Source organism: Choristoneura fumiferana, chromosome 20, assembly GCF_025370935.1.
Source record: "Choristoneura fumiferana chromosome 20, NRCan_CFum_1, whole genome shotgun sequence".
NCBI lineage: Eukaryota > Metazoa > Arthropoda > Insecta > Lepidoptera > Tortricidae > Choristoneura > Choristoneura fumiferana.
In genome coordinates this window covers 9451170-9465128 of record NC_133491.1, presented here as the reverse complement: position 1 = coordinate 9465128, position 13959 = coordinate 9451170, and the positions used below count along the sequence as shown (strand labels likewise).

The following is a 13959-nucleotide window of genomic DNA, read 5'->3' as shown; positions in this document are numbered from 1 at the left end:
TTTTCTTGCAGGTCTAAATTGGTCTTAAGACTCAAAAAATATAACGCGCAGGATCGAGTGACAATGAGGAATTAATATGTGGAGCCCTGTGGCAGATGTCCTTTACACACACATTTAACTCACATTAAGGGGGGTTAATAATACGATACCTACAAGTGGACAAAATATTGAAATTCGAAAAAAAAAGAAGTTTAGTTTCGAAGTTGAGACATAAGAAGTTTATCTCCATACGATATTGTTTTATTTTCCAATTTGAATGTTTTTCCATTTACCTATATTAAACGATATTGTAACGGATAACTCACGTTTTAAATCGAGTTTAGCTCGACATGTTTCGGGCTATTTCGTAGCCCTTCTTCATAGGAGCACGCGACTCGGATCGGGCTGGATCGGTTGGTGTGAACGTGCCTTTACGAACCGATGTTGTTAGTTTTGTGTGCTACCCTACATTTGACAGTGACAGTAAAAATGACGATAAAAATGCGGGTAGTTGTGCGCCGGTTTCGTCGGGCAGTCGCGCGAGCAGAGCGGTGGCGCGTAGTGCGCGTGTTGCGGCAGCCGCCGAGTCGCGTGCTCCTATGAAGAAGGACTACGAAATAGCCCGAAAAATGACAAGCTAAACTCGATTTAAGACTTGAGTTATCCGTTACAATATCGTTTAATATGAGTGAGTCTCACGGTAGTTTCATGTTCAAAGTTTTTCCACTTGTATCGTAGCCCTAATATGGGTTATATTGATCAGTAACATTTTTTTTAGGGTTCCGTTCCCAAGGACACGTGAGGCACGTGAGGTATCCCATCTTAGGCCTCTAGGTTGGCAACGCGTCTGCAATACCCCTGGTATTGCAGATGTTTATGGGCGGTGGTGATCTCTTACCATCTGGAGACCCACTTGCTCGTTTGCCATCCAGGCGTATAAAAAAAAAGGATGTCACTACACTGCCTGTCTGTATGTCAGTTTTGCGGTCTGTATAAACAAAAAATAAAGTAAAATTAAGAGCTACGGGAAGATCCACGCAATCAATATAAGATATATCGCATGCATTTTGCTAACATTGGATTTTTGGATTTTAATACATATGACCGTTTATAGCGTATATTTTGACATGATTACTGATATATCTATTTTACATGACTTACTTACAAAATTGTAGGCTACACGAACCCGACTCGCACTTGGCCGGTATTTTATTTTATTTTGACTAAGCAATACGGGCACAGCCAGGAAAAATCAACTATAGTAACTTAACCGTATATCGATCGGATAAAAAGCGGTTACAAAACATCGATAAGATTAATATTTTTACTACTGGTCGATTGTAAGGAGCATGGCTTTGAAAACTGTGCCGTTCCACTAAAGTGCCATCGAAAATAATGCCACGGGCAATAGTAATGTTACGTAAGTAATGACAATCGGCACCGAGGCCTAGTGTTAGCGAGGATAGGACACAATAGCACGTGTAGGTTAACCATTGTTTAAATCCGTAGCAGATCATTTTTAAACGCGCGGGGCTCGTTGCATTATACTCATACAAAAGAGTAGATAATGGACGACAGAGGAACATAATATTTTCGTACAAAATTGTTGCCATATTTGTGCATTTTACTTGAAGAATATGCTTGTTACAAAGAAAGTGACACCTTCATTTTAAGTTCTACTTTTTTATGCGGGAGGTAAACAACTAAATAGATAGGTCTTAATGTAAACAAAACTCTCAACTCTATTCCAAATTCAAAATTCAAATTGAAATATTTATTGATCCATGCCGAACTCAAGTCATTGGACCTTCTTTCAATGACGATCTTACCTGATAGTAATTGCTGATGAGGTCGAAGATGTAGCCACCTAACTGTTGTATAGGTATGCGAGAGTTTGTGAGTGTTCGTGTCACTCTTCCACGTAAAACAACGGATTTAGGTGTAGTATGTTGATAGCTGTATGCTCGATATTTCCACGCAATCAATATTTAAGCATGTCATATCATCTCCCATCATCTCATCAAATTTCGAAAAGCTCAGAGCTATGAATCTAGTCCACGAATAAATATTTGGTTTAAAAGTCGTAGGTTAAATAACTGAGCTACCAGGGATTTTTTGGGTGTTGTTTTTTTTTTAAAGTTTGTTTATTTGATTTGGCATTCCTTTTTCAGTGTTGGCTTTTTGTTGCTTAGCGTTGCCCCATCTAATACATGTAAGTAAGCATATTTATTTAGGCTTTTCGCAGTCAAAATAACAAAAACGACCATCAGGACAAGCTAAAAATATCAGATTTCAGTTAAACAGGGTTTTACACAGGATATGTTTGTACCATATTACTATAAGGTAATCGTCCGATTGCTCGACACGCTAATGCCCAATAGATGACACCCTGATGTCACCTATCTACTGCTAATGACAAAATTAAAAATGTCAACTATTAAGGCAGTGACGAGTCACCTCAGTCTTTTTAACCCCCGAGGCCCCGACGCAAAAGAGGGGTGTTATAACTTTGACCGCTATGTGTGTCTGTCTGTGGCACCATAGCTCTAAAACGGGTAGACCGATTCGAATGCGGTTTTTTTATTTGAAAGCAGGTTTCCTAACGATGGTTCTTAGACACGCTTTATCAAAATCGGTTCAGCCGTTTTTGAGATATTGAACTTTGAAGTGACAAAGTCGGGGGTTTTCCAACTTCTTGTTGGCTAGGTTAGTTTCACTGTTATCTCTTAAACTAAGCATATTTTATGTACCACATTGTATGTTTGTGTTTACGCAAAACGTAACATCGTAGGTCGGGTCGTGTAGAAGTCACTTTACGGGAATGTGTGATGGACCCTTAAATAAATTTTATTGTTTTTGACAGCCTATGTATGTCAATGGACCGGTCAGTCATTCGACCGGCAGTCATTCAAAATCACTGAGAGACGTTGCACGTCCGTAACGGTCTCGGGGTCAGAGCCGCTCTCAGTGTCAAATCGTGTCATTTCAGTAATCCCAGGTCATCTCAATAATATTTATAGATATAAACAGTTGTACGGTATCAGTAACGCAAAAATATAGTGGTGAACGTAATCGCAGTTTGATTTCATCGTCATAACCTCAACCCTTCACAAGACACCGGCGGCAGCTAGCTACAGGAGGCGGCAGCTGTCCAGACCGATCCCAGGGGCTCGGGAGAGGGTCTGCCTTCACATCGGCATCATCATCGACGACCAAGGCGCGGCCTGCACATCGAACCCGCGAGGCCAGCGGTTTGGTCTAAGTATAAGCGACGCAGGGTGCGCACGCACATCTAATCAAAATCAACCCACCGGCAGTTCTCAGGGCGAGAATTGCCAACAGTTTGTATCTTCGTTAATGTTGGGACTGTTTCGGTTTTACTTCTAGCTACTTGTAGAAAATTTAATGCTCTATCGCATAAAGCGAAACACATTGTTTCTCGCGATACTAGAATTCTTTAAACCTATGCCTGCCTAAGCCTTTTAGGTCTTAAATAACTGTAGTTACTTGTTTCCTCTTTCTGCCACATAGCCGGTGGATTATTGCCACTTGGCGGCGACGTGTGAGCACGACAACTTGCCAATCTGCGGCTCAGACAGCTGCAACAGGCGCTCCTTCCTCGACGTCTGCGACATGTATGAATACAACTGCGATTATCAAAAGCGTAAGTATATAACCAAGGAGCGGAATTTCACATAGCAAAAATCAAACGTCAAAGGAATTGAACATAAGTTTGATCGACTATCGATAAATATTTCAGTAATTAATAAAACAGGAAATAGTAGGTACTTTTAAAATAGCGCTTTTTAAGTTAGTTACAATTAAAATATAGCGTTAAATTAACTTTACATTTAGAGCAGTATATCGTTGAAGAATCTTCATTGTAAATAAGGGATGTTTTTTAATCCATTTGTCAATCGTTTTTCTTTTAGGAATAACCATTTTAATAACACGGGAATGACTAAGAAAAACTCAAGCGACATAAATGTCATAATATGTGATGTTGACGCGATAACTTATGTTCAATCCCTTTGATGTTTGATTTTTGCTATGAGAAATTCCGCTCCTTATATATAACCTTGAACTTTGACCCTTTTTTTAAGCAGAAATAGACTTGCGTTTGACAACAATCACACTTGCCTATCGAGGCGGAATCAGGGTTGCCATATAGAAAAATGAAATGTCCTGATAACATTTCTTGATATCTCCCTAAAAGTCCTGAGCAATCTTTGTAAGAGAGATTTGGCGTAGCTCGACGCTCTTGAGTTTTAAAGTAAAAAGAAAATTAAGACCCTATTTTAAATTGTTTTGAAAGAAATGTATTGCTTTTGTTGAATACTTATTACATATTTACATTTATCATTTCTTAAAATCCTGACACTTGCCAAGTTCGGCCGCAATCCTAAAAAATGGGTCGAAATTCCTGACAAGTCAGGACAAATCCTGACGTATGGCAACCCTAAGCGGAATGGGCTTTAGCCGATCAAAAACTTCCTTGTTGTCAAAATATGATGAGATCTAATCTTTGAAAATATTAAACTAATATTCGATTAAAGATGCGTACATAAACGATTTATTTCACTCGTATATTCTTAGCCCAGTGAATTGGATGGACGAATGGATTAGTCGATTTTGATTCAGATTTCGTAGGTTTCTTTTTTATGTATGGTTAAAACTATCATTTAGACTTAGCTTTGAATAATTATAATTGATTGTACGCTACTTTTAAGTAACGTACGCATTCGCGCTGTCATCGTTCATCCACCATTACCTCTCATATACGAATCCTCTCATATTTCGTTTTCTATATTTTTTTTTACCGTACAACGGCAAATACTACTAGACACTGGCAAAATTGTCATCCAATGGACAGAGCCATATTTTTTTAAAGAAACAACAAGTAACGTACGTTATTTTAAGACCATTTCACTCAAAATTCAATATTCTTTCGCCAATTTGCCTTCGCCGTTACAAGTATTGAAGCACCTAGTTATCTAGACGAAGATAATAATTATATCTACCAATTATGTTTTCGGGAGGGCCTAATACTTAAGTATATTATAATGACAGTGCAAATGGCAATTTAAATATGCAGCACAAATGTCGTATCTTGTCAAAAAAATATTATATTGCTTAAGTTCCCTTCATATACCTACGCAGTGTACCATCAGCCAATTATGTGGTCTACCACCCTAAAGTTGATAATCGTTTGCATGTCATAAAACAATAATGCCAATAGACGTGTCTGTCAACTTGAAAGTTCGACTTTAGCGAAATATACATTTGATAGGAACTTATTTAAAAATTGATAGACCACTTATTTGGCTGATGTACCTACATACCTAAACAATACGAATAACGTACAGCACAATACAACAAAAAACTATCACACATTTTTAAAAATACTAGTATTGACAATGCATTAAAAAAAATAGTTTCGTGGTTTATTAAGAACGTATTAATTAGGGCGATGGCACCAATCATGGACAAGAACCAATAATGGATTTTATTTCCATTAAGCCTAAGTTTTAAGAAATGGATCCTAACTTTTATTATACTAATAACGCTAAATATTTAGATAACTGATGATCATATAATTAGTAAAGTTCACGAATGAGCTATAAAGCATTGAATTCTTTTTGTCCATTTCTAGGTATTGCTGTGCTTAACATGTCCATGATTGGTGCCGTCGCCAAAGTAGTACTTATAGTTTTAGTAGTAGTAGTTTTAGTAGTATTACCAGTAAGTATTTGATACGCAACATTGTAGGTACCTAACCAAAAGACATTTCGGCAGACAGATATTTATAAGCCGTGTATATTAAACATGGATGTTGCTAGACTAACAAATCTTGTATGTCTTTCAAGACAAAAGATTACCCAGATTCAGGCAATGAAGACAGTGACGAATACTATGTAAATTTACAATGTGAGTGGAGTAAAACTATACGATTAAAATAAGGATTTAGATAACGCCTGAACAATGTTAAATACGTTCCATGCTATTATTAGATGAGTTTGTCATGACATGAGCATGCTAGTACCTAGTGTTATTAAGGCTTCAAAAAGGTTTCATCTTTGAATAGTTTTCGTAGGACACCATTTTTTGCGGTCTGATTTTCTTGAGTCAGATTGACTACAGGTTAAATCATTCTGAATGAATGAGAATCTATGTTTTTAGGGTTCCGTAGCCAAATGGCAAAAAACGGAACCCTTATGGATTCTTTATGTCTGTCTGTCTGCCTGTCTGTCCGTATGTCACAGCCACTTTTTTCCGAAACTGTAAGAACTATACTGTTGAAACTTGGTTAGTAGATGTATTCTGTGAACCGCATTAAGATTTTCACACAAAAATAGAAAAAAAAACATTGCGGGTTCCCCATACTTAGAACTGAAACTCAAATTTTTTTTTTTCATCAAACCCATACGTGTGGGGTATCTATGGATAGGTCTTCAAAAATAATATTGAGGTTTCTAATATCATTTTTTTCTAAACTGAGAGACGCTTCCAAAGTGGTACAATGTGTGCCCCCCCCCCTGTAACTTCTAAAATAAGAGAATGATAAAACTAAAAAAAAATATATGATGTAGATTACTATGCAAACTTCCACCGAAAATTAGTTTGAACGAGATCTAATAAGTAGTTTTTTTATTACGTCATAAATCGTAAAGTAAAGGAAACTTTTATATTATGTTACTTGCTGCTACGGAACCCTTCATGGGCGAGTCCTACTCGCACTTGGCCGCTTTTAAGAATAAAATGTATATGCTTTTTTTTTCATTTCATTTTGTATGGTTTACGAATGTTTGCGCTCTTTTTTTCTGATATTTTTTATCTCTGAAGTTCGTTGCAAATCTTATTTTTTTTATTTGCCGCCATTTTATGCTGCTCCAACTCTAGATAATATTATAAATCCTTCGACTTAGAAACCAGATTTTTTCATACAGGTTCTGATTTTTTACGGGTTAGGGAATCATATATAACGATGCCAAAGCCGTGGGCAGCTTACCTATTGGAGCTAAAACCTGTGCCAGCATGCTTGTAAATCTGTCTAATGCTAAGGTATGAAATGTAGTAATTTTTTTCCATACTTTCAGAGTTTACAATAAACCAGTGCCCCGGCGCAGGTCAGCCAGGGGTTTGTTGAAGACAAATTAATCTAATAAAGTTAACTTTATTTTGACTGTAGTTTTACTCCAAAACCTGATTTGACTTAGAATGTAGGTTCTAATTAAGGAACATGCAAAAAGTTTGATAGGTAGGTAACAATTTCGCAGTTTAATTACTTCCTGTTATGAATTCACAAAATACTTAGTCTTGAAATACGAACCTAGTCGTTTATGTATGTATTATACTTATAGGTAGGTATTCCTACAAGTTTCTTAGAATCTCTTTTGCATTTCGCCACATTTGGCTATTTTTAAACTCTGAAATCTCGGAATAACAAAACATTTATTGTAACACGTAAGAATTTTCTAATAAAAAAATGGCTCCGTGTGATATGATTAGCGCATTGAACTCCAGCAAAAATAGTATTGCGCTTCAAAGTATTACTAAAAAGCAAAATTTGTAATTTTCTGACTTTTTTCTTTTATGCAGGTAGGTACTTTTGTATTGTGTGGGCTGTTACTTCCTGCCAAATATCTTAATTCTATTATATTTGAGTTTTAGAATAAAGATACACTTAAAAAAATTACCATGTTTCTTTTACGGTTGCAAGAAATAATCATCATTAACGTAAAAAAAGTAAAATTTCTACTTGATACCTCCACCCGTTATTGACAGACAAACAGACAGACGTACAAAGAATAAACAGATCTTTTAAGGTTTTTATCCTTTTGAGATGTGAAATCTTAGAAAATAATGAAACTTTTAAATATGTATCTGTGTTCGTTTTGATCTTCGCCCCTACCTCTACACTCGTAAGTATAAAATAACCTATCAAAATGTGATTAGATAACATACCTACTTACTAAGTAAAAAAATCCATAGAAATAGGTATGAACCACTTACTGTAATTACGTAAATAGCTATCTTAACGTACGTTGAATGCCCTTTATTAAAAAAAAAAACAATAATTAGGTCAATGTCAGATTAAACATCATTAATAGTATCAAAAAATCGGCCAAGAGCGTGTCGGGCACGACCAAGATAGGATTCCGTAGCCATTATGAAAAAATCAAGTAATATTATGTGCGTTATAACACAATTAAAACACTTATTACAGTCTTAAAATCTATTACCAGAAAAAGAGCGTATCTTCACGGCACTTACGTCCTTTTGTTGAGAAGCGCAGTTTTCCGGCAATAACTCTAAAACGGTATATCCGATCATGTTGAAACCAATTTTCGTTGAAAGTATTTATTAAGTACCTTTCCATATTTTTTTGCATATTTTTTGGACAAACTGTTTACAAGATAGAGGGGAGGGGGAACACAATTTTTGCTACTTTGGGAGCGATTATTTCCGGAAATCTTCACTTAATCAAATAAGTTTTTGAGAAACCTTACTATCTTTTCAAAAGAGCTGCCGAACTATGTGCCACACGTTGATGCGAGTTAATTTTTTTTTTCAATTTCTGCTGCGTGTATGAAGTGCCCCCCCCCCCCCAATAAATATTTATTTTTGTAATTTAACTACAAAACTAAATAGCGGCTTTGACAAGACATCTTTACTCCAAATTTCATTGATTTACATACATCTTGTAGTTTTCGAATAAAATGCCTGTGACATACGGACGGACGGACTTGACGAAACTATAAGGGTTCCGTTTTTGGCATTTTGGCTCCGGAACCCTAAAAAGTCTAATAATTCCACGAAAGACCTATCCTTGATCATTGAGGTTTCGTAATTCGCAGTGACATCTGTTGAAATTTGCTTGAACTATTTGACGCTTTACTTTATGTGCTTCATTGCGGTTGTTTACTTTTGCGTCATGATTGGGCAGATGTCGTTACGAGAAAGAAAATATGTATAGGTTTTCACCTAGCTATTTCACTGAGCAAGTCAAACAAAAATATTATAAAAAAAAACAAAATGAAATGTGATTTTTTCCAGTCAGTTTTACACTGGCATTAAGTAGGTTAGTGTACTTACATTTAATAAGGTGCATAAATCGCTTTTTCGTTTACGTTCATTTTCTTCTTCTAATTTAGTAGGTACTATAATTTAGTAGATATCTATGCAACCTACTAAAGACACTACGCACTGCGAGAATTATTTACACTACGAAATTTGAAAAAAAAAAAATAGTAGACATAATGTACCCACCCACGTGAGCCAAAAGGTGAGTTTATTTCTAATGCAGTGGCAATTTCATTTTTGTTATAAGTATATTAAATAAGTAAATAAGTTACATATATTTCCATCTAGGTTTCCAGACCACGGGAGACGATTGTAACGATAATCCTACTACTCCTGAGACTACAACAACAACTATAGGTACTACTAGTAGAACTTCTACAGACAGTCCACAAACTACTACTACTAGTACAACTACTTCGGACACTCCACACACAGAGGAGGATACTGATGAAGAACATCTTGGATGGATCGTCACAAACAAAAGAGAATTTTTAACAAGTCGTAACACTCGGGCCATTTGCGAGCCACATTGTGGTCCAAAAAAATGGTCGACTACCGCGAAGGGCGAAACTCGGGACTTTTTTAGAATATTAAAGAGTCACTAATAAATAAAATAAATGTATCAATATTTTGTTTTTGTTCCCAAAATTCAGAGCAGAAAAGAATAACCGTACCTATATAAGTAGATATTTTACATTTAGAACAATCTAAATATGAATATGAATTGAAGTTTTTAGCTGTAGGTTGACTAGAGATTGGATTACTGTATTAACGTTTTATTTCATTGCATCGGTTTCCAGACGACGAATTTCAATTGTGCCTACCACTGTTACAACTACTTAAATATTACCATTACTAACTACTATTACTTCATCACTCTTATCTCTCTATCACGTATAAAATAGAGGTGTTATATTCAAGTACTGTACTAGGGTGTTCTACAAAAAGTGAATGAAATTGCAACTTAGTCTACGACAGCTAAGGGAGAAACTTGGGATTTTTTTTGAAAATTAAAGTGCCAAAAACGAATCGTGAAATTTTTGCGTGTACCTTATATACCGGTTTTGGCCTTTGACGATTCCTATTGTTTCATAAGATTTTAATTTCTCGTGCATATACGTAACTACAAGTATTGCCATATCTGTCTTCATTTACAAAATATATTAAGGTACCTACTTAAGCATAATTGGAACAAAAACTATTTTTTTTATAAATATTCAATCGAGCAGGTTACTTGCGTTTGCATATAGTGTAATTAGAAAGACTTATATAAATAATCAGAATTGCTTAAAACTTGGATGTGTCTACTTAGGTTTCCAGAAGACAGTTGATGGCTGTACTCCTACCACTGCTGGAACTACAGAAATAGCTACTACTAAAACTACCGAAATTACAACTACGTCTGGATCCGCTGAAGATGTAACCTCTAAAGGCGATCCACATCCAGATGACGAGGAAAAACTAATTAAAAAAAAAGTATCAATGATCACCAGATACAAATATATTTCCTCCGGTTGTTGTGGCCCAAAAAAACAATGGCTGACGACCGCTAAGGGTGAAACCCGTGACTTTTATAGAATATTAAAAGGCAATTAATAAATTTGAAACTACATCCACTATCTTGTTTTGTTTTTTTAAATATACAACCAGTTGTTTGGTTCGAATTACCAAAAGTCAAATAAATATGACTGCTTGATTGAACCATTTATTTTAATAAATTATTTCGATATACCAGAACACCGCATATTGTTATCCCATTAATATTATTTATAAATGCGAAAGTCTATTTGTTTGAAACCTCATCACGCTTAAACCGCTGAACCAATTTAGATGAAATTCGGTACACAGATAGATTATCCCGGGTAAGGATATAGGATAGTTTTTTTCCGGAAAATTGTATAGTTCTTGCGGCATACCGATAAACGAATTTTACGCAGACAGAGTCGCGGGAAACAGGTTAGTATTAAAATATTATATTGGGCAGCAGTGGATCCAGCAGTTGTAGAATCTAAAATAATCGATATACTTAACAGCATTGCTCTACATTTAATTTTAAAAGGAAATATTCAGAAATTTCTGAATAACCTGTCTCGGATTCTTGATTCCTCTAGGTTTCTATCTTGCTCTCAAACGTTTTAGGCGCCCAATGAGACCAAAATGTCAGGTCACTAATTTTTCTCATGCATCTGGGGATTAGCAGAGACTAAATCAAGACCTAAATTAAAGATAACCTAATAATGACACCATTGGCTTCTCAAACAAGAAAACTTTTTTTATCTTTAAAATCTAGTCCAAAATATTATTTAAAGTATGTCTTATTGTAATATATGTAGGTACAAATCAAACATTAAGTTAATTATTACTTTTAAAGTAACTATAATTCGTCACATAATATTATTGACGCTATTTACATTTTAAGCCTCCGCTTCTTATTATTTATTTATACACATAATTCGGAATTTCCATTAATATTTGTACTTTTCAACTGACTAGCATTGGAGTACCGGCGTCGTTACTTGATTTCTTTCTAAACGCGTTAATGAAGAAGTCATCCGCGAAAATTTTCTGATTTCCCTTGTAAAAAGCTTCGATCTCCACTAAAGTCTTGCTCTCTGTTTCTGGCAGGAAGAAATATAAATACGCAGAGCCAACGAAGCCACATATGGCGTACAATGCAAAGGCTCCGCTGAGGTGGAACGCTGCTTCGATGTTGTAGTTCGTTTTGGTAGCGATAAATAACATGACGTAACTGCACGCTGCAGCCAGACCCGTTGCCATTCCTCGACTCCTGAAAAGATAAAACAATCTAAATTGTAGAGTTTAATCAAAAATATAGTTTAGTAAGCAGCCGTATGATCTCAAAAAACCGTCCAAGAGCGTGTCGGCACACCCAGGATAGTATTTTACCACCTTGTCGGCATAATGGGGAATGGATGAAAATAACCTTTCTAATTAACAGAAAAAAATATCAGATTTTTAAGTAGCATCAATTAATTTAAAAAAAATGAAAGAGTTTTCTTTACCTACAAATTACGATAGTCCGGTCGGTTACGGGCTACGTTACGGGTTGTACAATAGCCCAGAACTTGCCCAGAACAAAAACTTAAAAAAAATATTTAATGTGTCTTTGACTCGTTCATTTTGCCAGGTGACATCATAGTCAGTAATGTGAGTTTCTATGGACGTGTACATCAAAAACAGGGTCGATATTTCCATGTTGGTATTATCCGGACCGGTAAAGAGTGTCACCTGTCAAAATAAACGAGTCAAAGACACATTTTTAATTTTTTGTTCTGAGCTACGGAACAACCCGTAACCAACCGGACAATTGTAATTTGGTGGTAAAGAAAACTCTATCATTTTTTAAAATTAATCGACGCTATTTAAAAATCTGATATTTTTTTCTTTTAATTAGGAAGGTTATTCCTATCGATAAAAAAAGTTTCAGGCGTTTCTAAAATTTTCATCCATTCTCCATTGTGGTAGATTTTTTGACCTTCATATGTGCTTGTTATAGCCTAAATTGAATAGATATATTTTGACTTTGACTTTGAATTGCAATTATTGTAGGTACATATCTCCATGCAAAACTACAGCTTTCTTGCACTTATAGCCTCTAAGCTACACTGAAAAAAAAAAAAGATTTGCTAACAGTAACAAAAAAAAATTGTTGCTTGTAACATAACTTGAGTGACTACAAAACTATAAAGGCCTACTAGTAGCTAAAAGTTAGGCGATGTGTTACAAAATCAGTTTAGCAATATTAGCATAATTTTGGTTCCTAATTAGTAAATTTTGGCTAAACGTCAAGTAGCCTAAGGCCTAAATAGTTCAGCTAAGTATCCTTTTTTTTTCAGTGTAAGCCGCAGACGGACGGACGGTCCGACAGACATGGCGTAACTATAAAAGTTCCGTTTTTGCCAGTTTGGCTACAGAACCCTAAAAAGACTTTGCCGTAAAACTTTTTTGAAAAGCTGAGCGGTGAGCGACAAATACATGACTAAAAACAAATAAGCTTTAGTTTTCTGATCTTAAATATGCAACATATATTTCTCATTGGTAATTTCTGGTTGCATACTTTTGTTTCAAAGTGCGGATTTAGCTGAAAACTAGACCAATTAAGTACAGTTTAATATTTACCTGAACGGAAACACCTCTGACAATACCACCCACGGTATACCCAAGCTCGTGAAGCAGACTAGCATCATGAATAAAACTATTGGCAGCGTGTCTGTTCCCTCAGGGAATGTATGTTTCTCGTACGAGAACACGCTTTGTGGTAGGCTGGTGCCGGCGTATATGCTGATGAAGAGACTACAGAACGCTGTGGCGGAGAGGGAGCCTATGACTAGCTTGCGTTTGCCTATTAATTTAACTATAACGGCTGAGAGCAGATTCATCACGATGAATACTGCACCGACTAGAACCTGGAAGCAAGAAAAGAGGATACACAGTTAATTACACAATACAAATTACTGATTAGCTAAAATTACAGCACGCCAAAGTAGATAGCTCTGGAATATGGTGGTATTTATTTTTCACACCTCTCCTTCAGAAAAGTAACTTTTCCTCCCTGACGAGAGGGAGCAAAGTGCAACTTTTCTGTTCAAGGCTTTTCTAAGTATTTTATTGCAAATGCAATTTTTTGAAGTTGATAATTGTAAACCGCCATTTTCTATGCTGGTTGTTCTTTAATAATATTTAGAATTTGTTTTTTTCAAGTTTCTTAATGCTCGGTGTGAAAAGTTGTATGAGCCACTCGGGAGCAAAAATATTTTCATCTTGGGCGTTAACACTTGAATCCCTCATTACGCTCAGGATTCTACTTTAGAATCCTTCGCTACATTCTGGATTCAATGTACGCCCTCGCCGTAAATACACCATTTTGCTCCCTTG

At 35.8% G+C, this 13959-nt stretch overlaps 2 protein-coding genes across 10 annotated transcripts in view; one reads left to right on the top strand and one right to left on the bottom strand.

Moving 5' to 3' along the window:
• The first annotated feature begins 938 nt into the window (after positions 1-938).
• LOC141439004 (uncharacterized) lies at positions 939-11344 on the top strand. 3 transcript variants are annotated; one of them, XM_074103105.1, is made up of 4 exons: positions 939-1399; positions 2151-2191; positions 3511-3643; positions 9352-10361. In XM_074103105.1, exons 1-4 carry the CDS (start codon positions 1375-1377, stop codon positions 9666-9668), a joined length of 516 nt encoding a protein of 171 aa, XP_073959206.1. In that variant the 5' UTR covers positions 939-1374; the 3' UTR covers positions 9669-10361. The 3 variants fall into 3 exon arrangements, with proteins under 3 accessions (XP_073959206.1, XP_073959207.1, XP_073959208.1); XM_074103106.1 differs by lacking the exon at positions 9352-10361 and adding an exon at positions 10376-11344 and having other exon boundaries at positions 940-1399; XM_074103107.1 differs by lacking the exon at positions 9352-10361 and adding an exon at positions 7077-8541 and having other exon boundaries at positions 950-1399.
• Positions 11345-11415: 71 nt separating this feature from the next.
• LOC141439000 (facilitated trehalose transporter Tret1-like) overlaps positions 11416-13959 on the bottom strand; it is a 37623-nt gene continuing 35079 nt past the window's right edge. For all 7 annotated transcript variants that reach the window (XM_074103096.1, XM_074103095.1, XM_074103099.1 and 4 more), the window contains 2 exons: positions 13204-13490; positions 11416-11851 (listed from right to left, as the gene is read on the bottom strand). In XM_074103096.1, coding sequence (XP_073959197.1) covers positions 11545-11851; positions 13204-13490 — 594 coding nt within the window. In that variant the 3' untranslated portion in view covers positions 11416-11544. The remainder of the gene's footprint in view (positions 11852-13203; positions 13491-13959) is intronic.

Bases quoted from the DNA above. Each gene is read 5' to 3' on its own strand.
- LOC141439004 (XM_074103105.1), top strand. From the start codon at position 1,375: ATGCCACGGGCAATAGTAATGTTAC. The intron at 1,400-2,150 runs GTAAGTAATGAC...TTCCTTTTTCAG, and splicing joins ACGGGCAATAGTAATGTTAC to TGTTGGCTTTTTGTTGCTTA. The intron at 3,644-9,351 runs GTAAGTATATAA...ATTTCCATCTAG, and splicing joins CAACTGCGATTATCAAAAGC to GTTTCCAGACCACGGGAGAC.